Here is a 27,659-nt window from a genome sequence, read left to right as displayed (position 1 = left end):
GCAGATTCTCATGCATGCACAGCAGTCACTTCAGTCTTACAAAGTTATTTTTATTTGAAATTTATACATCTTCAACAGTTTATTCCATTATTAAGCTTTTTCTTAATAAAAAATTCTGCTCTCCATAAAAAAGCTGTCATTAACAAAGTCATTTTCTCTTCCTTTTCACCTCATTTTCTGATACGAGGTAGAAGGAACAGCACGCTTAGCAGAGCCATTGTCTTCCTCATTTTCATGGGGACGTTTTCTCATTGTGGTTGGCTGGAAGAAAAACACAGAAGGATGACTCCAGAAAACCAGGTAAGGCAGAACCTGACTTTCTGCTTGCTCCAGAACTCCAGATGTTGGACAGTGTGATCAAAAACAAACCCATGTTTCTCTCCCAAGATTTATCTAAATATATTTGATGGTTCTCATATAAGATATTGCTCCCAGTTTGCAACAGCTACTGTTCACAATTTTCCTAATTAGCATCTGGTGATGAATGGCACAATGCTGTTCTAACCTTGCACCAGCATGAGAATTTTTGCTTGAATACTAAACATTAGTGACTTGAATCCATTAAAAACATACATTCAAAAATGTTATTCTAAATATAGGAATAATCCTTTAAAGCCTAGGCAAGTGTTTCTATACATTTAAACAAAGTGTTGACAAAGAATGGAAATCCATTCCTGCTCTTCAGGAAACAGAACCAGCAGGCTGCCACATACAGCCCAAGGGTAAATTTCTCTAAAATCTAAAATTAACTGATTTTGTTATTAAAGATTACTTCAAAATCTACTTTCTCAGAGCATCAAATTTTACTCTTCAAATATCTACTGCACATACCATTTTTGATGTTTCTGGTGGGTTCATATTGGTAGGTGTCTGAGCAAGTAGCTGTTCAAATGTATTTTTCATATCCTTATCCTGCAAAAAAAACCAAAACACCAGCATCTAAGTAGTATATAGAATATTTAAGGGAAAAGCAAAGATTGAGAAACTCAAAGAGAAGTGAATGGGACATTCACTGCTAAAGACAACTACAAATAAAGATCATTGAGGTCCTAAGGATTTCACCTGTTTTAACTGATTTTTTTTTTAGGTGAAGGCAGTGGAGAGGGTTCTTTTCCTAAGCAATGGAGTATTGCAGTATCTCCGTATTTTATTTAAGTATTCTTAAGTGCTACAAAAAGGCTTTGACCTGAATATCCATTTAATTTTATATAGAATTTTGACTTATTTTTCTTTTCCAGTGTCACCTGATTTGATTGTGGCTACATTTGAATTGATGGATAAGGTAAGAAATATTTTTCCATTGGTGTAACAAAGACCTGTGGTTTTTCTTCAGCATGCAACCAAACTAATCTTGTACCATTCAAAAGACTTCAGTGAATATTTCAGAGGCAGAAACAGCTATAATTGTTTATATGCCTTTAAAAAATGTTTTATTAAGTAAATACAGGTAAGAAGACATTTCCACTAAGCAGTACTTAGGTTTACACAGCTCAACAAGTTTTAAAGTTGTGGATTTAAATAAAGAATGGAGTAAACACCTTGTTTTGAAAACACTAATTTGAAAGCACTACCAGTTTAAATAGATCTGCAAAACATGCTTACTTCTAATATCTGAAAAATTCCCTAGTACCCCAAAAATCATCAGAGGGCTAACAGGCATTTGCTGGTCACAGAGAGAACGTGGTTTTTCCTGCTGACTTGTAAAGTCGATACTTGCAGACAACACAAGAGGGAGAGAGGAGCCAGCAACTCCTCACTACTCACAGGAACAGGACTGGGGAGCTCTTCTGGTGGAAGGATTGATATGTGTGATATCTAGAACTGAGCATGCTGGATGCTGGCCTTCCAAGCAGGCATCTACATCACCTAGGAACACCTGACACTCTTAATGACAGCCCCTGAAGGGAAACAGCTCAAAGAACAGCAGCTGAGTGCTAGATGGTATCTGCATTTATAGCTATGACGATTTCTGGAACCCTCTGTCCTGTCTTCAAAATTAAACTTAACAGTAAGAGATGTCCTTACATGGAATATACAATCAAGTTAATAACAACTTGAATATATACTGAAATATCTTAAATTCTTAGCTCATCTAAATCAGTCCTCTATTCCCCCTTCCCCCTTAAGCATACTAGCAAATTTTAAAATCAGTGTTGCATGGTTTTTGACTAACTTTTTCTGCTCAGATTTGTAATTCAAATGTAACAATCTATATCTGATTAACTCACTTTAGATGTTACATGTAAAACTACAGTAAAGTAAAACCCATGAATGCCAGGAAATGTTTCCTGATGCCCAGGAGCATAATCAAGACAAGTTAATCACTTTAAACAGTAATCCAGACATTTTTTTGTCTCAGAACACTATCAGCTGTTGAGCACTGAGGGAAACTCCCTTTCTTCTCCCCTGTTTCTTATGCTCTTTACCAAAGCATCTGAAATTCTCCTGTTCCTAGTGGGGGAACAGAAATAGCCTTGTGCTTGGTGTGAATAAACAGAACCTGTTGCATGGCTCAGATGTAGGCTGGGTGACATTTTTCAGCCTCTTCAAGCACAAATATTCAAGAAAGCTCATAGGTTCAGTGGGCACCTCTGCCAAAATTAAGAAAAGACCACCTAAAGAGCATTCCTCTCAAACCTAATTAAACTGTAACAGGAGGCAGGGAAACCATCACTTCCTACTCAGAGGGTTCCCAAACCAGGGACACTTATTCTTGCACAGCAGAGGAAAAACAATCTAGTATTGGATGCTTGCCAGAAGCAAACTGCACTACCCACACAAACATCTGAGGAAATGGGGCTCTGTTTCAATGCTCAGAAGGAGAGGTCCATCTACCAGAACCACAATCAGACCTGGGCTCTAAAATACACATCTTAATCTCACATGTGAAAGAGTTCTAGGAAGAGGTGTCTCACAAAGGACACAGAAGCTGCTCATTGTATTAAAAGAAAGTATTCAGGAAACTACTCCTTGGTACTTTTGCAGTCTTTCTACAGGGACCAAATCTTTGAAAACAGAAGACATTAACAAGTTATCCCTCAAATAACTCATCTTTCACTTAAAACTCAATTCCTACCTGAAGCCAAGGATGCTCTAAGGCCTCCTCTGTGGTAAGACGTTTGCTTGGATCCACTACTAACAGCTTCTTCACAAGATCCAGAGCTAAGATAATAAAATGAGCTGGTTGGCATGTGATCAATACATTCATTATCTGAAATATGCCTACACCAAAACTATGTGTGACAATGTGCTTTACAGAGCAATGCACACAAGTGCAGATCACTTTTCTTTTTGCTATGCATGGGAAGGGCTGCAGACTGCAAGTATCTTTTTCCTTCACATGCACACAACTCAACACTTCTCAGTATACCAGAATTAGCCACAGACATATTTAGCATATACACAGATTATGTTCTGAGCATGCACAGGAGGCTCAGCACTTTTCTAAAAGCTTCAGTATTACTGTGGAAAAGCAAAGACAGTTTAATTTATCCTGGTTTACAGTGTCTTGGAAAGTAGATTATCCATCTGGGAAAGTGGGAGAGAAGAGACAGGACATACACATGTATGCTCACCATAAACTTTCATTTTCTTAGGAAGCTGCTTAGTAGACACTGTGGAAAATATGGCATTTTTGTCCTATTTTATTATTCCAAATCTTCCATAAAGGAATTTCAGCAAGATTTACTTTTCATTTGATCAGATTATTCTGAATACATACCAGAAGGACCATGGAAATTATGCTAAGATTGTACATTCTCATGAATGTCTGACTTATTATTGAATAAGCTGTAAACTATTCAGGAAGGAGTTATATTGATAAGTTTATTAGACAAAGAATGACCATATCATTTATTAGAAACTCCTCTGCACATACAAAGAACTGTCCAAAGTAAATACTACAATTATTTTGTGCATATAAAATGTCCTGAGAAACGAAAAGCACACAGACAGTAATTATTTTAGTTTGCTATGAAAAAACTCAATTTCACAGACTACTGCACTTACAGTGGACCAAACATAATAGATGATTCCTCAAATGTGACTGACACTTTCAGCTCAAAGACTAGCACCATGAAAGGACTCTCTTGGAACGTTTGCTTTTTGGAATTCTAACTTGTATTCCTTAAATTCCTGGTATTTTTGGTTCAACACTTGAAGAATCTTTAGGCAAAGTCTGTAGACCAGCTTGATAAAGTCAGAAGAAAAAGTGAAAAGAGGGGAAATAGATGTATGTGCCCACAAACTCTATACTTTTGTGGTTAATTATGCTAAATACTACTAAGAAATCTCTTCAACAATAAAGTATGTGTTCATTCTAATGCTTTAACTATGAACTTCAAAAAATATTTTTAATATACTAGTTTAAAAACATAACATATTAACACATAATGTGCCATACAGCTGAAAGGAAGATAAAGGAAAACAAAAACTACAAGAAAAGAGGTAGATATTTTACTACCCACTGTGCTGGAGTCATACCCATGTATGATACATGCTTCCATTCTTTTGCAATGAAGGTGTATTTTCCACGAGTGATTTGATCCTTCAGAGAGAGCTGAGTATTTTGCTCATTGAATGGTGGATATCCACACAAGCTGTATTAAAAAAAAAAAAAGTTACATAGCACAGAATTTGTCATAGCAAATAAAACACTGAAATCACAAATTTTAAGGCATCTGTTATCGTAGTGTTTTTATATGTGTAGAGTTTTAAACTTTCACTTCCTCATATAGACACTGAAGTTGCCAAGTCTCAAGCCATGTATGTCAAAGACTGCCCAGTGAAGGTACATCTACACAATATCTTACCATACAAAAAGAATAACTCCTAAACTCCAGCAGTCCACAGCTCGGCTGTATCCAGCAGTCCCAAGTGAATTTAGAACCTCAGGAGCAAGATACATGGGAGTACCACATAATGTTTTCATAAGAGAAGCTTCTCCAAGAATCTTGGATTGTCCAAAATCTGTAATCTTGTATTTAAAAATGGTAACACCACATTACATATGAGGATGGACTTTACTAGAACACAGCATATTGTAGACATACATCAGGAGGTAGCATTTTCTTCCTTCCAAGCCAGTTCCAGTACATGACTATGAATAGAAGTCACCCCAAACATTATCAAGTGAGAATGGGAGAAGAGGAAGAAATATGACAAAGGAACACGCTTAACAACACCAAATATACTCTTAAGATTTGGACATAAATGGACAACTACAGAATAAAGGTATTGTAGCCTATCAGAAAAGTTTACTTGAAAAATAAGCATTTCAGCATTCTTATTTTATGCTGAAGTGCAAATATAGTCAATGCTTTCTCTGGGGGAAAATAAAAACAACATAAAAGAAAATCCACAACCCTCATTCCCCCTCAAAAAAAACCAAAAACCAAAACAACAGTAAAATCCCTGTCACCATACAGCCTGGACATTTGTGGGATGCTGTCTGTAATTTAAGAATTTAGATTTTACTGGGGAAAAAAATCATTGACATTTGAAAATACATATTTAGTGTATGGGTTGAAAGATCCATAATAGTAGAATTACGAAAAAAAAAAATTCTATGTTTTACGTTACTTCATGGTTTTTTATGACTAATTCCATAATATCTTTTTGGCTGTGTTTAATGAAATATCAAGAAGAATGTGAAGGAACACTCCCAAAGTTTTCCATTAACATGATATGTAAGTTTTCTTACCTTTACAAGACATATCTCTTCAGAAGATGAAAGTAGCACATTTTCTGGCTTTAGATCTCGGTGTATAATTCCATTGTCATGAAGATACTAAATACATACAGATGGGCAATTAAGGAAAAACAGGTCATTAACTTGTTTTAAAATGCAAGCTTTCCATTTTTTTTTCATGGCAATGGCAGAATAACTGAAATGGCTGTGTAAGAGGAGGGCAAACATTTAAAGCTCCCTAACAAAAAAACAAAGCAAAGCAAAATGAAAACAAAACAAAAAAACCCACACCAAAACAGCATCACAAAGAAACAAAAAAACCACCTTAGAAATCTTATGCTTCAAATGTCAAATCTCATGCAAGCACAGTGTGCAGACCCAGGTTCTGTGTCACCTCTGTAGGAATTCTGCTTTTCTGTCTCTCTTGTTAAACCAAATTGTTAAGAACACTGTGCTGATTGCTTGCATGGGTTTCAGCAATGACAAGTGACAGAAAAACTCATTGACTTTTTTTTTTGTAGAATTCACAGTTATGTACCTTTACAGCTAGCAGCATCTGATAAAAGTACAACTTGCAGATTTCTTCTTTCATCTTGATTGGCCTTGACACTCTGTCATACAATTCTCCTCCTTCCATCCTAAAACAGATGCAGGTTAACAAGCCAGCATGTAACTTCCAAAAGATTCATCTCATAGACAAGACTAAGACCAAAACATTTGGCTACTCTGGCTACAGAGAAAGAATAGATTTCTGAAATGAGTGAGCAACATCCTAAACATAACATATGCATGACTGAGTTAACGTCAGTCTCTTGACTCTTCATTGGGAGTTGTTACATCATTTTTGATCAGCCCCCTCTTACGAACTCAAAAATTAAAAATAAAAATAGCAGCAATCCACAACAGCAGCAGAGCAAATAATGTCCAGGCCCTGAGTGTCTACAAAGCATAGAAGGATGATTTCTCCTGGTTATCCTAGCTCCTAATCTTACAAAGGAAAGTGGAGGCCAGCAAAAGAAAAACAAAATTAAAAAAGCAAAACCCCCACAGTTTATTTTGGCTATGCAAAAAACATTTCATTTTATGCATTTACTTTCAAATAGGTTACTTACAGTTCCAAAACAATGTAGTAATCTTCTGCTTCAAAGAAATTTTTAATCTTGATTAAGCAAGGCTAACAGAAAAGGGAACACAGAGACACACAAAATAGAATAATTTGTAAAAATCAACCCTTAAGTTTTTATTTCAGTATTTCAAACCAGGTCACATAAAGTAACACTGAACACAAGTGACTTGCAAGCATGCCAGACCATACCCTCAACATTTTCTCTATTTTACATGCAGAGGAAAGAGGGGATACAAATTCATGAAATTGCCAGTGAAAACTATTATTTTGCAGCGTTTACAAAAACTTGCATAAAATAAAAATTTCTACAACAGCAGCTCAGTTAAAACCTCTGTGATGTTTCTTCTCAAATTTCTATCTCAGTTATCCAAAGCTTTAAAATCTCAAATCTGCTAGGATATAATACACTTAAAAGATGTAAAAAACAACTGTTCAATAATTTACAAGGGAAATTATATATCTCCTTTAACACATTTCTGAATGGATAAAATTGCTCTTTCATTACTACACTAAGTCCAGTAAACTAAACAAGTACATGCAGGAGGGAGCAAAAAATAAAAAATATGTACAGTGACACTCACGTGATCTATTTTCTTCAAAATTTCAATTTCTGTATTGATATTTAAAGCTGGGTTCTATTAAAAGAATCAAATACCATATTGGGTAAGACAGAGCTGTTCTGGAATAAGACATATGAGAAATAAGAGACAGTACCAGAAAAGACACCATTTCATGCCTTTTGCTACTGTAAGTGATGATAACATAAAATTTTTTTCCATAAAATGATCAGATACCTTCAGTGAATTAAATAAATAGACTGCTGTCACTATCTGGAGTAAGATACTGCTCCAGACATGTAATTTCATTACAGGTTAGAAATCCCCAACTAATTTCCAAGTTAAAAAAAGTCTATTTTTGCTTATATAGTTGTATTTAAGCAGCTTTTTTCTCTCCAAGATGCTTTGCAGATGGGCCAACGTAGAATTACATGCTACTCTCTCCTATTTTGCAAGATAACATACAGAGATTCTCTAACCCGTGGCTTAGGCTCAGCTAATGAAATCAGCTCAGCAGGGATTTTTTTGCTCTTCTTCCAATCCAAATCAATCATCTTGGAACACACAACCCATACACAACATTCCAGATATATTCCTGTGTGTGTTTTGTAGAATGGCATGTATTAGTAATTATAATTCACAACAGCATCTTGAGCCAGTTGTCTTCGTACTTGTTCAAATTCTGGCTTCTACCATTAGACCTTCCCAAAAGGCTTCATACAGTTTTCCCAAAATGTATTATGATGGAGCATTCAACAAAATTAGCTTAGTTGGTACATTTTTGGTCAAGACTGTGCTGCGTATGGTGTGTCTATCTGATGCATTTTAGGACATAAACCAAACCCTGCAAAACTCCACACCACCCCTTGTACACATCCCATTAACAGTCCTAAATGATGAACCTAATGGAATGTGATCAAGGAATAAAAACAAGAATCCTATACATCATACACGACCAAAAAGCATTTTTAAACTAAGCACTGAAGATATTAAGTAAGAAAATCCTCATATGAAGATATGAGTCAAAGAAGTTACCAGATATTCCAAGACTGCTGCAAGGTGGCCAAGAGAGACAGACAGACAGACAAAAATACTTACTTCATCACTCAGGCCACTTGCCACAAACTTCCGTTTATTGATGATTTTCACTGCAACCTTGTTACAGGTGCTCTTCTCAAATGCCAGCTTGACTTCTCCACAGGCACCACTAAAACAAGAGCACAGCTCTGTCAAAAATCTGAGTAACAAGTGCAGGCAAATGAAAGCATAATTTGGAGCTGGCTGCTTTCTAACTTTCTGAGTAAGGCACATTGCCTGTTCTGAGGAAGTATTCAACAGTTAGAAAGTCTACAGTACTTCTCAGAAAACATTCAAGAGTTAGAAAGTCTATTTAAACACAAGTGTTGCCAAGGGACATTCATTCAAAACTGCAAGAGTCAATATGCAAAGCAGTCGCTCTATTTGTACCAAAAGTACTGGCAGATAAGGATTTCCTTCATGCAAAGGCATTTAGAAGAAGAGAACTTAGGAAAAGTTCTCTTAACATTGGACTGTACAAGTCTGAGGAACAGATATGACAATACTTTTTTTTTTTACTAAATAGCACTTATATTACAGAAAGAAATTCTTCTGTTTTCCACTTGGATTTGTTTCTACTTAATTATTCACCTCCAGATTCGTCACTGACCAGCTGTTTCCAAAACAGAAAAAAATAGCTTCTCTCCCCTTTTTTCTGGATAGTTCTTTTCCTTTTCATCTGAAGGCCTCAATAGTGATATTGTAGGAAGCTGTATTCTGACAAAAAGCTCTTCCTTCTACTTTCAACAACTGAGTAAATTAATATACAAACTTTAAAAACACATTAAGAATTTAGAGACTTCATTCTCTTCTACAGAAAAAAAACCCAACCAAAACAAAACTTGGCTTTTGCAATTGGTGGTAAGTTGCAAACCCCAAAGCAAGTAGAGAGACAAAAACAAAATTCCTCTTCAAATTGTTGTAAAGAACATATTTATTCACATGTTATCGTTGTTTTTTTTTTCCTTTTTCCTATTAAAACAGCAGCTCAGTTAATACAGGTAATAATTCCAAGATACTGATAATGATAATGAAGTTAACGCTTTCTACTGAGGGAAGAAGGATGCTTACCTTCCCAAAGTCTTTGACATGATATATTTCTCTCTGAATTCTTTAGGAAACGTCATCTGATCATCCACAGTAAGATCAGAAAATACAAACACTGGGAAGGCAAGTGGAGATCATTTTCCTATTATTAGGTTTAAAATTTTTATTATAACAAACAGCTATGTTTTGTGAGTTTTTATAATCAACAATATAACTGAGAAAATACTGCCTGCTAGAGGAAAAACTAAATATATGCTATAAATTATACCAGCTATGGGTTGGCAAGGTGATCTTATTGCTGAAAAATTACATTTTGGGACTAAATTCACAACAGTCTTTAACTAATTCATTACATTTAAAGACAAAAGGAACAAAAATTTCAATGTCACAGCAAAAATGAAAGAGAAGTAATAATCAAGAAGACAGCATCTTAGTGGAAAATCAAAGACAAAGAAACAGAAACACAGCCGTGTTTATTTTTAAGAGGATTTTCTATTTATTATGCAGCATCTGGTTAGGTATCAAGGGGGTTTTATTCAACTTTTCTTGAATAGTCTGTTTCCCTTGTTCCCACCATCAATATGAACAGGTACTGAAGCCCAAAAGGGTTTCAAAAACAGGAAAACACCTATAAAAGTTTATACTCTAGTAAGTATATTTCTGATATAATGATGCATATTTCTTTAAGTCTTCTTTTTCAGATTTTTTTCAGGGTTGACATGGATAACTTTTATGTGAGTGCTAAAACACCTCTTAATGAGATGTGCTCACAAAGCAGCTCAGCTCCCAAGAAACATACTCAAATCAATGCAGAAACAACCTCTTGGTCAATACATGAAAAACCTACTAAAATTAAAGCACATTTTACCCTTATTGGTCTGTACAGACAATGCAATTTCAGAGTTGTGTGTCAGTGGAAGCCTCCTCCCTCTTCCAACGAGCTCTCTATTAACAAATGTCCCATTTGCACTGTGGTCTTCAATGTAGGCAACAAAGGAATTTTTTGGACCCATTTCCTCAAAGAGAAAAAAATGGGGAAGATGACAGTAAAGAACAAATGACTTTACAATAAAGACATGATACACTAGAAATTTACTATTGTTGACTCAAGAAATGAGACTGAGTTTATTTCATAAACCATATGAATGGGGCATTGCCAAAAGTCAGGTTAAAGGAGTCAACCCTGAAGATACTTTGATTTCTTTAGGATCTCTGCCCCAAAGTCTCGAGTGAACATTTTTAGCACTTACCCTGAAAATTCGGAAGTGCTTCTTGCTATAGTTTTGGTAGAAGCTAGTCTCAGACAATCCCAGCTTAGAAAAACTGTAATCACAGCTTCTGTCTCTCCCAAACCAGTATTCCTCATTCACACAGTCTGCAGAGGAGGGGAAGGTACAGCAGGGAGGGAAGACAATGTTGCAGGAAGTTAACAACGATGGCACTACAGGATGATTCCAAATGGTAATGAACAGTATAACAGAGACAAGATTCTTCCCATAGAATCAAGTCTGCCTTAACTCATACAAAGCATCACCCCTTGTCAAACCCTTTAATAATTTTACCCTCTTTAGTGTTGATGAACACCTCTGATGGTGTTCTTCAGTTCACCATCAACCATATAGAGACATATAACTAAATAAAATATACATTGTTTTTTAAATGAAGCGTGTAACAAAGAATATGAACACCCCAGAATTTCTGTAAGTCTGTGGAAGCTGTGTACCCCAGAATTTCTGTAAGTCTATGGAAGCTGTGTATCTGAGAACTCAGTGTAAGCACTTGGATGTAGTATGGAATAAAACATTAGAGCAAAAAGTTCCATACCTAAATTTGCTTGTACCTAACTTGAAAATGAAAAGACACTGCTCTTCAGCAAGCTGCTCAGACCTTTTCTGAGATCCTACAAAGAAACCAAGAGATTTATTACAGCATGCACATACCACAATTGCTGAAACCTTTTCCAAGTGCAAAGAGTCGACCCCAAGGCTGAGGAACCAGCTCTTCACATTCCTGGTCCTCAGGGATGGATGGAAGCTCCTGAGTGGGAACAGTGTCCAAGGAACTGAGAGTTCCAGAACTTAAGGAAGACTGACTAGTGCTCTGTGACCCACTGGATGAACTGGTACCACTCTGTGGCTGCTGGGAACTCTGAGATTGCTGTGATTCACTTCCAGTCTCTTGAGACATGTTGGCTTCAAAGAGAATGTTAAAAAAACCACAATTACTATAGCAAAGTAAAACTAGCAAACACTCACATACTGCACTATTAATGTCCAAGTCCATTCTCAGCCTCAAAGAAGTAAAACTTCCATCCAAAGCGTGCATGTCTGGGATATCCGTAAATTCCCAGGAACTGTGCAAACCAGTATGGTTTCCTTTTAAAAGACAACGTGGAGCGGCCTCTGCTGGTTCTAGAGAAGCAGAACGAACCCTCATTCCCGGATTGCTACCGGGGACTTCAGCGCTCCCATTGGGTCACACAGGCATGGGCTGTGCTCGGACAGCATCCCCGCACGGAGCAAGGGACCACGGCTGGTCCCCCAGCACAAAGAGAAAACTGAAAGGAATGAGAACTGTAAAATCATATAGGTTTTCTTTAAAGCGCCCGAGAGATTTATCACACTTGTACACAATAACTGCACAAAACCTTAACAGATTTAGACACCACAGCCAGCGGCAAGAAACAGCCGGGAAATCCATAGGCTGTGGTGCTTCCTTCTCCAATTAAATGCTGCCCAGTCCTCCCTACAGCACAGCAGTCCAACCTTAGCACCTGTGTATCGGGTGTTTCGCTCCTTGCCATACAGTTCAATCTATGCTTTGCTACATTTCACTCCGAGCCATAAAGCCACGGCAGATCCAAGCTCCCTCCCCCGCCCCGTTTGTTACAGGTGTTGTTCCAGGGCTCCTCCCCAGGCAGGGCAGAACCACGGAAAAGACAGAGCCCATCGACTCCGAGCGCTTCCCCAGCGCTGCCAATGCCACCTGTGGCCGTGTCCCCTGCGCCCACAGGGATGCTGACCCCACCTCCGACCTGTGGAGGAGCTTTCCCTCGTATCCAACCCGACCCTCAACGCTCAGACGGCGGGGCCGGGCCCCAGCGGCCCTGCCCGCCAGAGCACTGCCGCCCCGGACCGACACCGGCAGCAGCGGCCCCGCCGTGTCCATGAGCACTGCGGCCCGTGAAGCCGCGGGGAGCAGGCGGCGGCGGCGGGCCGGGGAGGAGGGCAGGGAAGGGAGCGGGGCAGGGCGGGAGCGGGGCAGGGCGGGAGCGGGACCCGAACTCACGGCTCTCGGGGCCGGCGGGGCTCGCGGGGCTGGCGCCGTCGGGCCGGGGCCGCCATGCGCGCGGGGCGCGCGCCCCGAGCGCAGCCAATGAGCGGGCGGCCCGCGCGGGGGCCGGCGGGAGCGCGGCGCGATGCGGGCGGCGCTGCGGGCGCGGCTGGGCTGGGCGCGCCGGGCGCTCCGCGGGGCCGCGCTGGGCCGCGCCCCGGGGCCGCCGTGCTGGAGCTGCGGCGCCGCGCTGCCCGGCGGCGATGGGCCGCCCCGCTTCTGCCCCGGCTGCCGGGCTTTGCAGCCGCCGGCGCCGCGGCCTGACCTCTTCCGCCTGATGGACTGGTGAGTGTGGGCGGGGCGGCCGCGAGCCCGGCCGGCCGCGGCTCTCACCCGCCCTGTGTCCTGCAGCGACCGCTCCTTCCGCATCGACCCGGAGCAGCTGCAGCGGCGGTTCCGGAGCCTGCAGCGCGCCGTGCACCCCGACCGCTTCGGCCAGAGGCCGCCGGTGAGCGCCGGGCCGGGCGGGGAGCCGGGCCGGGAGGGGCTCGGTGACCGCCGGAGGAACTCGCCCTTGGCCTTCGGTGCGCGGCGGGGCCGCAGAGCCGGGTCCCCGCCTCTCCCGCTCGGGGAGTGAGGGGGCTCGCGTGTGTTTGTCTTTCGGTGCTCAGAAGAACTCTGCCCTGCCGTGCGTTAGCGGACGATGAGGAGCCGCTGCGGTTGTCAGGCCTCAGCTGAGCGCTGTGCCGCAGGTCCCAGGTCCAGAGTCACACGGACTGGTGTGGGGACGCTGGCGTTCCGCATCTAACAAAGTGTATTTTGCCACTTGTTCTTAGCTTCCAATTATTTGCCGTCCATTTGCAGAAAGAGCAGTACTACTCTGAGCAGCACTCTTCCCTGATCAACAAGGCCTACAAGACCCTGCTGAACCCTCTGAGCCGAGGCCTCTATCTAGTAAGGTCTCCAGTAGCTATTGCAATGTTTCTGTAACTAACCCTGGGCGCTGGTAGGGATGGCACTCTCGATTCGGTCCTTAATTTGCATTCAGTCCTTCAATTTTCTCATTTGCATTGCTCTGAAGAGGATCACCAGAGATTGAAGGGAGAACAGAACCAAGTTTGTCTAAATTTTAATCAGCGTATCATCTAATTTGCTACTCACCTTACAGTTATTTGTCTTTCACATCACACGTGGTGATGTTAATTTATCTTTAACATTACACGTGGTGTCTGGCCATGGCTGCACATTCAGAATTTCAGTCTGGCCCATGGCAGCCTTTTTTATGTTTTTTTTTTTTGGCTTTGGGTAACTGCTGATTTTTATGGTCAACTTATGTTTGGAGTTGATTTTCAGATTGACTCTATGCACTGTAGGTTTATCGAATATGAATTTGAGTATGCCCCACTAAGAGACTTAATATTAAAGAAAATAATTCCCATTGAAATAGATGTGGGAATAATTATTTTCAAATTCCCATTTCCTCTGCCAGCTGGAGCTGAGTGGAGTGGAGCCAGCACAAGAGACAGACTGTGATGGAGACTCAGCGTTCCTTATGGAAATCATGGAAATTAATGAGAAATTAGCAGAGCCCAAAAACAAGGATAACCTTGAAGAAGTTGAAAATGTAATTAAAGGTAGGTTATGACTTGGGGAGTTTGTACGGAACTAATATACTACATCTTATGTAATACAAAAGTCTGAAAAATTTTAACTGGTTTGGTATACTTCTTGTAATGTCTTCAATTTGTGTTAGTCTGGAATTGACTCATTGCAAGAGCTTCTGCCCTGTTCCCCCTTTTCCAGTGTTGTCGTTATCTATTTATGCACCTAAACATCACATCTGTCTTGAGAACATTTGTATAACAGAACTATTCTGATGTCAAAATAAATATATATAAACAATAAAAAGGAATTTACTAAACCTTCATCGGGTTAGTCAGTTGTTCCAAAGAAAAAAATCTATCAGAATGAAGTTGAATAAAATGCTTGTCTAACCACACTAAATAACGTTATTTATAAAGGCATTGTAGTTCTTTCACCTTCTTCATCTGGCAGCCATTATATTAAGTGGTTATTCTCCTTATACAAGCAACTTTTTGTATATATTGTTGGTGATACCAAAAACATTTGGTTTACTGATACATTTAATTCTTTGCCATAACAGCTATGTGCTAAAAGCAACTACAATAACTAGAATAAAAACTGAGTAAGACAGGAGAAAATTAACTGTAGCAGGGCAAACTGATAGACCAAAAATAACTTGGATTTCTGAGAAATTAGTGACCATTGATGTGCATTGGAGTTGCTGTCAGTATACCTGTTTAAATAAGGAAATACATGTTTGAAATTATAATTAAAACATTGACAGCAGTATAATGAAAAACTTGTTTGGCTGCCAAAGGCTGAAACTAGTAATGAACTTTCTCACCACAGGCAGTCAGAATACAGTGGTATCAAATACCCTAAGTATAAAAAAAAAAGTAAATTAAATCATTTGTCTTACAGTTAAACAAGAAGAATTGACCAGAGAGGTGACTGCAGCTTTTGAAAGAGGTACCTGATTTTATGAAGTTTTTAGCTGCCATACATAACTGTCAAATGCTTAAAGCTCTACAATCTCTTACTGGCAAATATTTCCTGAGCTATGGAATAGAAACGCTGCATTAACAAGGGTTCTTTGTTAGGTATTTAGAATAAGTACTTCTAAACTGACATTCCTGCTGATTTGGGAAATTCAGGAGCTCACATTAAAAGCAAAGTCCAGTACAAAAGTTTAATTCATCTTGCATCTAAATAATCATTTTGGATGGGAATGTAGATGCTAAAAAATTGTTTGTGCGTCTCCCAGAATACTGGGAAGGACAGACTTCATCCTAGACATATTCTGAGGTTTCACACTTGAATTTGGGAGATGTTGTTCTGCAGTTCTGGAGCTGCAGTAGAGCAGTGAGTGCTGTTCTTTGCAGTGGAAGCCAAAGCAGCTGTGTGGCAAGTAAAGGCCTGTTCAGCATAAGGATTTGGGAACTTCCTGTGCAATAACATAACTTTATTCTACAGCCAATGGATGGGCACAAGCTTGAATCATTCCCAAGCTTCTGAAGCTGGGAAGAAACCTTTGTGGTTCTGTGCCAGGTCCAGAATGCTGCACTTTTGCCAGGGGTGAATAAACATCACAGCGCTGCTGGCTGGGCCTGCCTGTGAGGAGTTATGTCCTGTTACTCTGTGCCATGAGAAGGGCTGTGTTACTTTTGTCTGTAGGTCATAAACCACCCTCACCTTTAACTGAGGAGAAATTGTTTCAATATCAGTTTTGGACTTGGTACTGTCCAGACCAGCCTCCTCCTCATTTGCATGTTTCAGTTATGTCAGTTGGTCTATTTATATACCTTTTAAATAAAAACATTTGTCTTGCCAAGGATAGATCAGTACTGCAGCCACTTTACAGGAGTCATTAAAGGGTATTCATTCACAGTTCTTTTCCAAAATGTTTATTGTTATGTGTTTTGTGAAGCAATTGAGTTGAGATGTTCCTAAACCATCTGAGGTTAAAATAATAGGCAGCATGGTTTTAATAATGTCTGAGTCCTTGCAGGTGACAACTCTTGTTACTAAAACAGGTGCTGTCCCTGAAATATTAATTTTGAAAATGCAAATTCACCTCTCCCTCTGTAAACCAGTAATGTTTTATTTCATTTCAGATGATCTTCAAGAAGCCAAGAAGCTGCTAGCAAAAATGAAGTATTTTGCAAACTTAGAGGATAAACTAAAGGCTAAGAAGATCCCTTCCTGATGTTGCCTTTTTAGCTATTAAGAGTTAGTGTTATTTTCAATTAAACTGATGGTTTTGTTACCAAAATCAGACCAAGGGTGTTTGTTTCCTGTACTTCCATTAAAAGCTTTAATTCTGAGAGGAGGAAAATAAATATAAAAGAAATCCCATGCTTGCTGCAGCACTTGAGAAACAGATGGCATTTGGAAATGCTTACAGCCAGGAGAAGTTGTACTAGGTAAGAAAGGCCACTGTGCTGGCAGTGGCAGGTATGGAAACAAATATCAGAGGCACACAAACAACAGATGTGAAATTTCTTACTCCCTAACATGAATTTATTTGATGTTGAAAAAGAGTCTGTGAAAAAATACTGGAGAGGGGGCAGAAGGCTCAGTCTGCATGTCCTTACAGGCTCCCTGTAGTTTAAAGGTAAAAAGTATTTAATTCCTGTCATTTGTCCTCTCTGCTACTACATTTTTGATATGTGGATCTCAGTTTGATGGGAACTAAACTCCAAAACTAGAAGTTTTACCCTGTTGTATAGTTTAAAGTGTTAAGATGCTAGGTATGGGGAAAAAATAAACCAAATTGAAACCCCAGGCACCCTTTTATCAGAATACAAGTTTTTATTACAAATACCAGTAACTCAGAGAGGTGCTGTACTTTTGTTGTAGTAGGACTGGATGAGGAATGTCTTTAAGGCTTTCAAAGTTACATAACTGGAAAAACATAAACTAAATACCCCTATTTCTATATAATCTGGAATATGTCAAATATCAGTTCTCAGTTTTTGTGTAGGTTTTAACAAGAACTCAGAATGTTACATTCAGCAAAGCATTTGGATACACCCAATGACCCAAATTGTAGACAGGGCTTTGAAATGCAAGAGTCACTGAATTATCTGCAGAAATCAGATATCAGAGTCACTGAATTATCTGCCAGAGGGGCTCACTGAACATCCTCCCTGGCATTTCTGCATCCCTACAGCACCAGATGGCAGCTAAACATCAGGTTTTCTGTGGATAATACAATATGTTGTTAATAGTATTTCAGCAATATATATTTTAACAGCAGTTCAGCAGTACTGCCTTTAGCTACACTTCCTCTTAATACACAGGAAGATTTACTAAGCCACTTGATCTGTATTACACTCCTAATTTAGAAAACTAGGTTCATAATTCTCACTGAAGTTCTATTGCATTTGCGAAATTATGCAGAAATCTTTAAAAATTAATCTTGAAGTTGCCTTCTTTCATAAAGTTCCATTTCCTTTTTCCTGGCATGTCTTCCAAAATTAAGCTTGTGAAATTCCTGTTTGATTTCCAGAAAAGATTTGTTCTTTGTCTCAGGAATTATGAGGAAGATGAAAGCAGCAACAAAGAAGCACTCCAACAAGAACACCACAAAACAATACTGCTTCAGTCCATTCTGAAAAAAAATGGTTGCAACATATTTCAAGTGTAATAATAGTAATTTTGAGAAAATAAGCTTTTTGTTTCCATTTACACTTAACATTGCTGCTCAGATGCTTTTCTAAAAGGAGTCATTCAACCTATTCTTTACCTGTAACTTTTTAGATAAAAGACTGTCAAGTGCTGTGCAATTATTGGGTAGATTTTTTATTTTTAAAATAAGATAAACCATTTAAACAGTCAAATATCACAATCTAGAAGTCAACATTTGCTACTTAGCTGTCACATATTTTAAGATTATATAATTTAAGTTTCTCTGAATGTTAATATTTTTAAATGCTGTACATTAAAGAACAAAATTGTCTTACTGAGAAGCAGAGCTCAGCCATGAAGAAAGGACAGGCAGATCCAGATACTCAGATGAATGCTGTTCCTGTGGGTTTTGCTGTCAAGAATATGTTCTAAAACTAAAAATACAAAGCTGGAGACTGTCTTGCCTTTCCTAATCTTTTGCTTACAGAACTCTGTCAGGTCAGCAAGTTCTCAGAGATGTGACTTACTGGCCACAGGTACCACCTCAACATTACTTGGCCATAAAAGCACAAGGCACTATTAAAAAATATTTTATCTAAATCTCAGTATTTGATTAAGTTCTGCTTTTGGTACTTTCTTTTTCCTCTGAACATGAATATTGCCCTCCAGTGCATTCCTTTACTTTTCATTTATCATGTTATATTGAGGTTTGTGATGTGTAAAAAATACTTCTAAGAGGGACTGAATCTACTTAAACTCATTTAGGGACAGTGTGCATCCTGGTCAAGTGTCAGTAATATATACAAGAATATATAATACAATATAAGCAATGGGATGGAACCTGCGAGCAGATGAAATGGAAATTGTGCTGTACATACTCACCACTATGAAGGGAAAGAGCATTCCAACTGTGAAGAAACTAATCCAGCTCACAGTCCCTGCGATCATGTAGGCAGCAGGACGTGAGGACTGTACAAATAACTCAGCTGTCATAGTGTTTGTTATGCCACCTAAGGACGGTTCAGAAACAGAATTGTGCTAAATGTCCATTTGAGGTACTTCAAATGCTACAAAAGATTGACTTGATTTTGAATATGCCATTAGCTGATCTATTTTAATTCCTAACAGCGCAATTCTGAGGCTACTGCCCTTGCAGGAAATTTCCCACTAAATCACAGCCCCTTTTCAGCAGCACTGATCAGGGAGCAGGCCCCTTCTGACAAGTGTAGAACCCCTCTGCCCTGAAGGGCAGAACTTCACCCTCCTCACACATAGCTGCCCCAGAATCGTGCATGGTACGCCTCAGCTGTGGGCTACAGGATGGCCTCACTTGGGTTCCTCAGCCAGAGCAGCAGCAGCTGCGCTTCAAAGGCTTCTTCCCTGTGTACCCCCAGCCCTCCCAGACCTTCCCCCAGTCACACACGTTCCTGTGCAATACCTGGGCCCAGCCCAAAGCTCAAGATGAAGGCAAATACACACATCATGCTCATGTAAGGCACCCAGGAGTACAGCTCCTGAAACAGAAGACAATGAGAAGGTTTAGTTCAGATTTTGATAATCCAGTTTTAAAGCCTGGTTTAACAGTTCTGTTTCCTTCTGTATTTTATTTCAGTTAAGACCAGCAGTCTTTCACTACTCTTTTACAGCTAATTTATTCAACAGTTCTGCTTCAGAGAAATTAAATAGTGTTCATTCAATGATTTTTACTAAATCATATAGAATTATGTAAGCATAGTGTGGGCTGGGCTGGAAGAAATTTAAAGCTCATCCCATCCCACCCCTGGCCACAGGCAGGAACACCTTCCACTATCCCAAACTCCATCTGACCTGACCTGGGACACTTCCAGGGATGGGGCAGCCCCAGCTTCTCTTGGCACCCTGTGCCAGGGCCTCCCCACCCTCACAGGGAAGAATTTCTTCCGGATACCTAATCTAACCCACTCCCCATTTTTGTGTCACTACGTGCCCTTTTCACTCCTCAGTCACATGGTGTAACAGGAACAAGTCCTTTGCACCTGGTAAGTCAGAGAGAAGGTCAGAACAGTGCACCAGAGCGTCATGAGGAGATAACCCCCAATGATAAGGCATCTTCTTCCCACATGGTCTATCAGCAAACCCTGTGGACAAGACACAATCTTCTGTTAATATACTGATCTCATTTTTACCAATATTCTTCAAGAATAGCCATTACTCTGTACTGGGAGGTAGAACAAACTGCTCCTTACACAGGAGAGGGCTGTAATACATTCACAAACTCCAGTGCCGAGTGTCACATATGGGATTTTTTCTGCCACAATCCCAGCTTGTTCAAAAACATAAGTTGCATAGAAGTAAATCTACAAAAAAAAAAAAAAAAAACCAAAAACAAACAATTATGTTTTTCTGGTATTTAAAACATTGTCTGGAAATAAAGTCATGTTGATACTAAAGATATAGATCAATGTATTTTATATTGTGAGCTACTAATTCAACATAAGCAGCAATAACAATCTGTTAAATTCATGTCTAAGTAAACATATCGCTATCACAGAAGCCAACAGGATTATTTAACTTACTGAATATGCTTTATATTCTTGAAACAGACACACTGGGATAAACTGATCCACCTTTATTTACTTTTTCAGAGGAAGTATCAAGTCGTTCTTTAGAAAAGTTTGCATACCAGAAACACAGAAATGAGGAAAAAAATTAAAGAAAAACACCAAAATAATGCAATTATATTCTTTCCCACTTATCCCATTTCTCTGAGCTTCTCTATGTGGATCCTTTGTATTAATAAATGGCTGAAAAACAGGTGGAAATGCAATAATTATTTAAGCTGTTTGTTCATATGAACTCTTACAGCATTAATGCCACTGAGCTGTTGGCCCATAGTCATCACGATGACAGTGATGAGCTGCCATCTCACAGCGCGGTCAGTGAATAACTGCCAGGGCTTCTTGGGTTTCTCCCCACCTAAGGCAAAACATTCCCTCTGGATGTCTTCCATCTCCCTTCGATACTCAGAGGAACCATGAAATCGTTTCAAAGCTACAAACAGAAAAAAAGAATTTATGTTTACCTATTAACCACAACTCCTGTGAAATAATCTCTTTCCATAATGACTCGGTTTTTGCTAGGATATGAAAAATTTGCTTTGTGACTTGCTTGTTCCTTGCTGTTTTTTCAACAGTTTTTGCTGTGGTGAGTTTGGAGAATTCTGTGACATTTCTTTGTTTCTTTTTAGAGGAATATCTGACCTTGACATATTCATCAGGCAAAATATTTTGTATCTGAACCTCATACCTTCAAATAGTCTTTTCTTTAAAGGACACTCTTACCAGTTTGAGTTTTGCTTAAATTCTAGGCAGATATTGAGTCCTTTGTTATGGCCCTGACTTTAATGTTGCCAATGGGATGCAGTTAGTGAGCTGGAGCAAAGACAGAAAATCCTTCTCATAAGGCAAATATAATCAGAAGTCATTTGGATCCCAGACTAAAATCTTTACAAATGGTCTTAAAGACTATACAGCATCAGTTTCTTTAAAATATTCATGATTAAATATATCTCGAGTGACAATTTGTCTTCTTAAGGCCAACAGTAGGAGTTCTGATGATCCTCATAATGAACTTTCCACTGAGAGTAATCAGCTTGGAGCTCCAGTCAATGAACTTATATTTGAAACAGGATAATAAAGTTCTGTTCATAACCCATTATGGGCTCCTGAGATCCACAATCCCTTCTTCCATATAAGCTCACTGGAGGAAAAGCATGGGCCAAAAAAGCACTAGATGATACAACTTTGCTGTGTGGATAAAGATAAAAGGAGAATCTGGACCCCAATATAATCATTGTACCTCTCTGGAGAACAGAAAGTACAGATGCTGAATATTACCTTTGGCACAGCTCAACTCATCACCCCTGTCAATAAGAAGATATCTGGGACTTTCAGGAAACCATGGAAGGAATAACAGTTGGGCTAATGCTGGAATACAGCTGCTGGATAGCAACAGAGGCCAATGCTTTTCTCCACCCAATAATTCTCTGTGAGAAATGTGGAAAAAGAAGGCAAAAAAAATAATAATTAGCTATTGCTTACTATTTAGTGTAGTCTCTACACTTGGAACTTCTAAGTTCCAACTGGATGAAGGCCTGAGCAACTTCCTCTGATCATACAGGGGACAAAAGCAGTGCTAGTGCTGTGATACTGTCTCCAACAAGAAATTGGTAGAAAACATGAACTCAGCTCAAATGTGGCTGCTTTACTGATGCTGTTCTGGTGACCCATCTAAACTGACTACTTTCCTGAGGAGACAGCACTCATAGCTGGCAGTTGTAGGAAATAAGGTGACTCAAGCAGGATTTTCTTCTCCCAGGGGGACATTGTGTGAATTCTAATGCTACAATGGCACAAGGAATGTCCTACAATGAGCTGTAGGAAATTGGAATTCTTTACACAGGAATAACCCAAAACAAGAAAAAAACCCTCAAACATTTCTCACCTCAAACCAATTATTTGTCCTGTCAGAATTCCCCCAGTCAGAAAGATGGAAGTCCCCATGGCCAAGCCACCTCTTAGGTGTTTTGGGGCAAACTCCCCAATATACAGAGGCTGCACACAGAGCCCAATACCTGCAAGTAAATGGAAAAAAAAAAAATTCTTATCAATAGAAATTGCTTTGCAAAGAGTTACTAAACCATAACACATACAAAATTGGATTCAATTAATTTCCTATTCATTTAGCTGCCTTCAGATTCCAAGCTAAACTACAGAAGATATTCATCATAAAACCTAAAGGATCAGAAAAAACAATAATTTATCATTCACCATAGTTTATTGATAGTAGGAATAAGAAATCATTCACCTGAATTTATGCCAATCAAAAACCTTCCAGCAATCAGTAACTCAAATAATCCTGTAGGAAAACTGATCCCCATTAAAATGGAGGCTAGTATTGCTATAATATTATTCATCAAAAGAGCTCCTTTCCTAAAAAGGAGGGACAAAATTAATAATAGTAAATAATAATAATAATACCAGAGAACAAACAAAAACTTATTAAAACAAACAAAAAAACCCCAAAACCAGAAACAACCCACATCAACCAGACATTATGGGAATTGGTGGGTTTTTAAACAGTTTTCCTTTCTGATAATATGGGGGGATAAATGGACTTTACACTGAAGAAACATGCTATTCCCTGGAAACCCAGATATCTGATACAACTGCTTATGTTTTTAAAATGTCTAAACATAAGAATAATGTATAAATATGACAGAAATGCCTGACAAGGTAGGAGTGAGGTTTCTTCATTTAGACAAATGAAGTGCAACAAATGAAGCAGCATATCCTTACTGGCACAAGGGCTGCAAATGTGTCAGGGGGGAACTCATGTTTCCAACACACTCTGTGTGCATTCCCCTACTCGGATTTCAGTAAAGGTAATGCAAATACTCAGACAAAGGTCATAATTCAGGGCACATCCTTGAAAGTCACATTGGAATAAACTGTAAAATTTCACTAGAAAACTCAGTTTTAAAGTGAAAAAACACATATAGGTACCCAAGGTACTCTTTTCTCACACTCTTTTTCTATTTATTTATTTTCTATTCCAGTGGGAAGGTAGGAAAAGCAAACATGCTTTCATATGCCTGCTGTTGCAACTGACCTGCCCAGGCGTATGGCCATGCTGCCTCCAATCAGGGCTCCACACAGGCCTCCAAGGGAAAAGATAGAAGCAATGACAGACCAAAGAAAAGTCAGCAAATCTGGATTTAGCTCCTTCTGATAACGACTACTCCAGGTCTCGTTTAAGAACTTGTGTATATGCTGCAGGAGAAAAGAGTGATGAATATGTAGCATTTTATACAGCCCTACACACAGCACTACAAATAACTTGCACCCCAATCCTGAAAATCAATTCTGGGAGTTAATTCTAAGGGATATCATCTGACTGGCAGAATCTTCCTTGACCACAAGAAAGACTTTGTGTTTCTTACTCCCCACACACCTCAAAGGTGCTGAGCAGCTCTGCTTTGTGCCCTGCCTCAGGTGCTGCAGCAGAGGAGAAATACAACCCTGACATGCACTGCCATGAGAGGGCTCTGAGGTCCTTCTGAACAAGAAGAAGAACAGGGTGGATGGTTGGCCCAGCTGTTTTTAGGAACATCTCAGAGCACAGAGGCCTTGCAACCTCAAAAATTTTACTGTCAGGGGACTCATTCTGACACTTGATCAAAACCTCCCTGCCTTAGTGTAATCCAAAAAGTCATAGCAAAATCCCTTTTTCAGCTTTAATAATCCTCCACCTTTCTGACAGTATTCATGCATCAGAACTTTGAAGCTGTTATTCCACATGCTTGGCTTTCTAAAATCTGCCTTTAGACTAAACTCTTGAACTGGCATGTATCTGTAATCAGAGGCTCCTGTTCTTTGCCTGCAAATAAAGACTACAGAAGGACAAACTTCTTGGACTCTCCCTCAGTTCCCAGCATATGACATGTTCTTTCACAAACAGCTTCTTTTAAGCTTTGTAAAAAGCATACAGTGTTGAAGAAAATTCAGTCTTCACAGTTTCCCAAGCAAAAAAAAAATCAGCTGGTAGCAAAAAAAATTATACCCACCACTTTCACAAGAACATTTGCCCAGATCCCTGAGTCATCCACAAAATATACAGAATCCTGGAGGCTACAGCAAAGAACACTCAAGTAACAAGTGAAAATACCTACAAGTTACTCAGCTACTACAGATGCAACATTTTAATTCCCTAAGAAGGACTTTTTCAGTAATCTGCCTTGTGATGGGCACCTTCAAATAGTAACTATGCTTTCTCCCTGTTATCCAGTGATAGAAAGAATGGAATGGCTCAGGTTTAAACTTGGAGGTTTAAACCTGACATTTGGATAAACAGTGGTGATATCTTACAGAAAGGGTAGTCAAACAGAAGAACAGGCCTCATGGCCAACTTCAGAGAGAAAACAGCCCAACAAAAGATGAGCTTTTACCTGTGTGGGTGCATTGATAATAGAGACATTATACCCATACTGAAAGGTGCCTCCAATTCCAACAGCACAAACAGCCAGGAACAACGTCCAGCTGGGGAGCTAGGGAACAAAAGAAAATCATGGGCATGAAAAGAGATGGACCCTGAGCCCACACAAATGTAATAACTAAAAGAAAATGATGGTTAAATACATCATGTATATCATTTGGAGCAGTCAAAGCATTTGTTTAAAAAACAGCCTGAATTCCTGAACATGGCAGCAGGAGAAGCATTTCAGGCTGCCTTTGGCCCTGATCATTAACAGGTCTTTAGAAATACCACAGTTACAAGTCTCCAGATTAAATGTAGGCAACAAAACTATTACAGCTGTTATTAGAAACTGAGCAAATGCTTTTTGCATAAGCCACACTACTCATAATGTCTGTTTTTAATGAAAGAATGCTATGACTATTTATGTCTGGTGTTAGAGACACAGACTCAGTATAAGAATTAACTATATCTCAATTTCTGTGAGTCACATTTTAACCAAGATGTGATAAGTAACAATGCTTTATTTCCCTCTAAACAATATTTTAAGTCTATAAAATGATTACTGGATGTCTGCAAAACCTTAGTATCTCAATCACAATAATTTGTTCACTAGCAATAATATTAATTTAAAATTTATTCTCATATTGGAATTTATTTTTTAAAGTTTTCAATATCTATGGCCTAGTTACAGTCTCAAATCTGTATTTACAAACTAAAATTCATAGAGTCACAGATTCACAGGTTTTAAGGTCAACACAAACTACTACTGTGTTACATTCAAATCTCATGGTCTGGTATAGTCACAAACCATACTTTGAATGAGGCCCCATGTCCAGATATCTCCAGAGATTTATATAATGTTTGATATTCTCATGTGGTGCTCTCTGAGTTTACTTTTACCTGTATATGATCATACTAAAAATAACATCCAGTTCAAACGCCTAGCAAATCTTTCCTTTTAAATTAGGGCCTAATTTCATCTCATAGTAAGCTATTGATTAATTTCAACTAGACACAACAATGTTTCCTATATTAAAGGCATTTCGGTGATCAAATTTCCCCTTCCTTCATATATAAAGGCTGTACATATTTATTTTAATAAATTCCTACTCCCTGATTTTCTCATTGTAAGGTATGTAGACTAATTCTTCATCATTTTCATTCTTGGTCCAGTTCCCAGAAATGCTGAGTTATTCCAGATACTGTATTGTATTCTGAAAGAGCTGTGTCTTCCTAAAGATAATTCATCAAAACTTCCTTCATCCCTCCCTCCCTAGAATTTGCAAGTTGAAATTTATCTTATTAAAGTAAAATCCAATTAACACTCCCTTACAATTTCCAAGAATAAAAAGTGTTTCTCTGAATGTCAACCCGAGCAATGAATTAAGAGTTTTAAGTAAGGGCTGCAGTGAGTATGGTAGAAAAAAACCAAAACTGACGTGGTAAAGACTGGCACTGCACACTCAGACCCTTATACTAAGTACTGTAAACATATTTTCTGTGTCTTATGGGTACAACCTGGAATCTAGAAGGGACAGAAAATAAACAAACAAACAATGCAAAATACTGAACATACATCATATAACTTAGGTTTTATAATGACAGGTCTTTTGTTCTTCCTTTCCAAATCAGCTGGGCTCGTGACAGTGGTATGCCATCTCACATTGGAGTTTGGAGGGAGCACAAATAACAGCCTCATGTGTTCTGAACTCCTGACAGTTTATAAAAGTGCATTTCATCCCAGAAACTTCATCCCAGAAACATGACACAAACAAAATTCAATTTGTATTCAATTGTAAAACATGAGAATCAGAAAGCCGCTTTTATAGCTTCCTAACACAGCCAGGTGTCCAAGAAAACCACAAAACCTGACGAGTCTAATCACTTAATGTATTTCTATTTAAAAGCTAACATGAAATTCCTGGACATTTCACACATGTACATCACTGCTAGAACTACAAACTCCCTGCAGGATCCACCTTCAGAGGCCAGGATGGTTCTGCTTACCTTGCAGGGCGAGCTAGACCCTCTGAGCAGGGGCTGGTGCTCCACTCTGAGCATGGCCTGAGTTAGATTTCCTTTGCAAAATTTAATAAACTACATTACAGGAAAAAAAAAAAATAAAAAAAGGTGCCAAAGAACTTAAGTTACTAATGTATTAAGACACAGCTTTGCTTTTTTTTGTTGTTGTTTCGGTTATTTGGTTTTGGTTTTTTCCTCCCCACCCAGTGGGACTCTCCTCAACGGTTCTGAACATTTTTGTGACAGAGCTATCCAACTTCGATAAAGCCTCAGGGATCTTTCCCACCTCTTGCACTGTGTGCACGCACTTCTCTGTTCCCACTCTGCTCTCCCGCAGCTAAAAACAAGGACGGGGGTTTACCGTGTGCCGGGGCGCCATCCCTCCCTCCTGCCGCCCGCAGCTCCAACTCCGCTCGCCACCTCCCCGAGCCCCCCTGAGCTCCTCAGCTGACCGGGATTTGGCTGCCGGACCGTGCCCGCCCCGCTGCGGGGATTAGGCTGGGCTAAGGACAGAGGAGGGGCTGGCCCTGCCCTCCCCGGGACCCCGCCGCGCCCAGCGGGGACCCCGCTCCCGCAGCGAGCGGGACCGCAGCTCCCGCATGTCCCACAGCGAGTGGGACCGCAGCTCCCGCAGGGAGCG

At 39.5% G+C, this 27,659-nt stretch overlaps 3 protein-coding genes across 5 annotated transcripts; 1 reads left to right on the top strand and 2 right to left on the bottom strand.

Moving 5' to 3' along the window:
* Positions 1 to 29: 29 nt before the first annotated feature.
* CHEK2 (checkpoint kinase 2) lies at positions 30 to 12,866 on the bottom strand. 2 transcript variants are annotated; one of them, XM_085593175.1, is made up of 15 exons: positions 12,785 to 12,866; positions 11,437 to 11,688; positions 10,747 to 10,871; positions 10,365 to 10,512; positions 9,521 to 9,611; positions 8,471 to 8,579; positions 7,397 to 7,450; positions 6,802 to 6,863; positions 6,228 to 6,327; positions 5,702 to 5,788; positions 4,812 to 4,975; positions 4,483 to 4,598; positions 3,077 to 3,162; positions 832 to 912; positions 30 to 261 (listed from the first exon to the last, which is right to left on the bottom strand). In XM_085593175.1, exons 2-15 carry the CDS (start codon positions 11,681 to 11,683, stop codon positions 166 to 168), a joined length of 1,566 nt encoding a protein of 521 aa, XP_085449301.1. In that variant the 5' UTR covers positions 11,684 to 11,688; positions 12,785 to 12,866; the 3' UTR covers positions 30 to 165. The 2 variants fall into 2 exon arrangements, with proteins under 2 accessions (XP_085449301.1, XP_021400241.4); XM_021544566.4 differs by lacking the exon at positions 12,785 to 12,866 and having other exon boundaries at positions 11,437 to 12,068.
* Positions 12,867 to 12,914: 48 nt separating this feature from the next.
* HSCB (HscB mitochondrial iron-sulfur cluster cochaperone) lies at positions 12,915 to 16,625 on the top strand. Its single transcript, XM_021544731.2, has 6 exons — positions 12,915 to 13,114; positions 13,181 to 13,277; positions 13,634 to 13,723; positions 14,259 to 14,403; positions 15,275 to 15,322; positions 16,468 to 16,625. The coding sequence occupies exons 1-6, from the start codon at positions 12,915 to 12,917 to the stop codon at positions 16,557 to 16,559; spliced, it is 672 nt and encodes a 223-aa protein (XP_021400406.1). The 3' UTR covers positions 16,560 to 16,625.
* Positions 16,626 to 17,617: 992 nt separating this feature from the next.
* On the bottom strand, positions 17,618 to 27,538 carry LOC110478212 (solute carrier family 2, facilitated glucose transporter member 11). Of its 2 annotated transcripts, XM_085593168.1 has the most exons (13): positions 27,381 to 27,538; positions 27,005 to 27,094; positions 24,969 to 25,067; positions 23,633 to 23,793; positions 22,829 to 22,953; positions 22,466 to 22,595; positions 21,859 to 22,007; positions 20,826 to 21,013; positions 20,209 to 20,319; positions 19,999 to 20,100; positions 19,422 to 19,497; positions 18,866 to 18,993; positions 17,618 to 17,966 (listed from the first exon to the last, which is right to left on the bottom strand). In XM_085593168.1, exons 1-13 carry the CDS (start codon positions 27,396 to 27,398, stop codon positions 17,769 to 17,771), a joined length of 1,575 nt encoding a protein of 524 aa, XP_085449294.1. In that variant the 5' UTR covers positions 27,399 to 27,538; the 3' UTR covers positions 17,618 to 17,768. The 2 variants fall into 2 exon arrangements, with proteins under 2 accessions (XP_085449294.1, XP_085449295.1); XM_085593169.1 differs by lacking the exon at positions 27,005 to 27,094.
* Between the last annotated feature and the right edge of the window lie 121 nt (positions 27,539 to 27,659).

This window comes from Lonchura striata, chromosome 15 (genome assembly GCF_050655825.1).
Source record: "Lonchura striata isolate lonStrDom1 chromosome 15, ASM5065582v1, whole genome shotgun sequence".
In the NCBI taxonomy this organism is placed as follows: Eukaryota; Metazoa; Chordata; class Aves; order Passeriformes; family Estrildidae; genus Lonchura; species Lonchura striata.
The sequence above is the reverse complement of the archived record's forward strand: the minus strand, read 5'-3'. Positions and strand labels throughout refer to the sequence as shown.

What these genes read in the sequence shown, in the direction of transcription:
- CHEK2 (XM_021544566.4), bottom strand. Translation starts at nt 11,932, where the DNA reads ATGAGGGTTCGTTCTGCTTCTCTAGAACCAGCAGAGGCCGCTCCACGT. An exon ending in TACTACATTGTTTTGGAACT is followed by an intron (nt 6,328 to 6,801) that starts GTAAGTAACCTA and finishes CATCTGTTTTAG; the next exon opens with GATGGAAGGAGGAGAATTGT. An exon ending in AGATGCTGCTAGCTGTAAAG is followed by an intron (nt 5,789 to 6,227) that starts GTACATAACTGT and finishes GTATGTATTTAG; the next exon opens with TATCTTCATGACAATGGAAT.
- HSCB (XM_021544731.2), top strand. Translation starts at nt 12,915, where the DNA reads ATGCGGGCGGCGCTGCGGGCGCGGCTGGGCTGGGCGCGCCGGGCGCTC. An exon ending in TGAGCCGAGGCCTCTATCTA is followed by an intron (nt 13,724 to 14,258) that starts GTAAGGTCTCCA and finishes TTCCTCTGCCAG; the next exon opens with CTGGAGCTGAGTGGAGTGGA. An exon ending in GACTGCAGCTTTTGAAAGAG is followed by an intron (nt 15,323 to 16,467) that starts GTACCTGATTTT and finishes ATTTCATTTCAG; the next exon opens with ATGATCTTCAAGAAGCCAAG.
- LOC110478212 (XM_085593168.1), bottom strand. An exon ending in AGCTCAGTGGCATTAATGCT is followed by an intron (nt 20,320 to 20,825) that starts GTAAGAGTTCAT and finishes TTTTTTTTGTAG; the next exon opens with ATTTACTTCTATGCAACTTA. An exon ending in CCTTCTCTCTGACTTACCAG is followed by an intron (nt 19,498 to 19,998) that starts GTGCAAAGGACT and finishes CTTCTGTTTCAG; the next exon opens with GAGCTGTACTCCTGGGTGCC.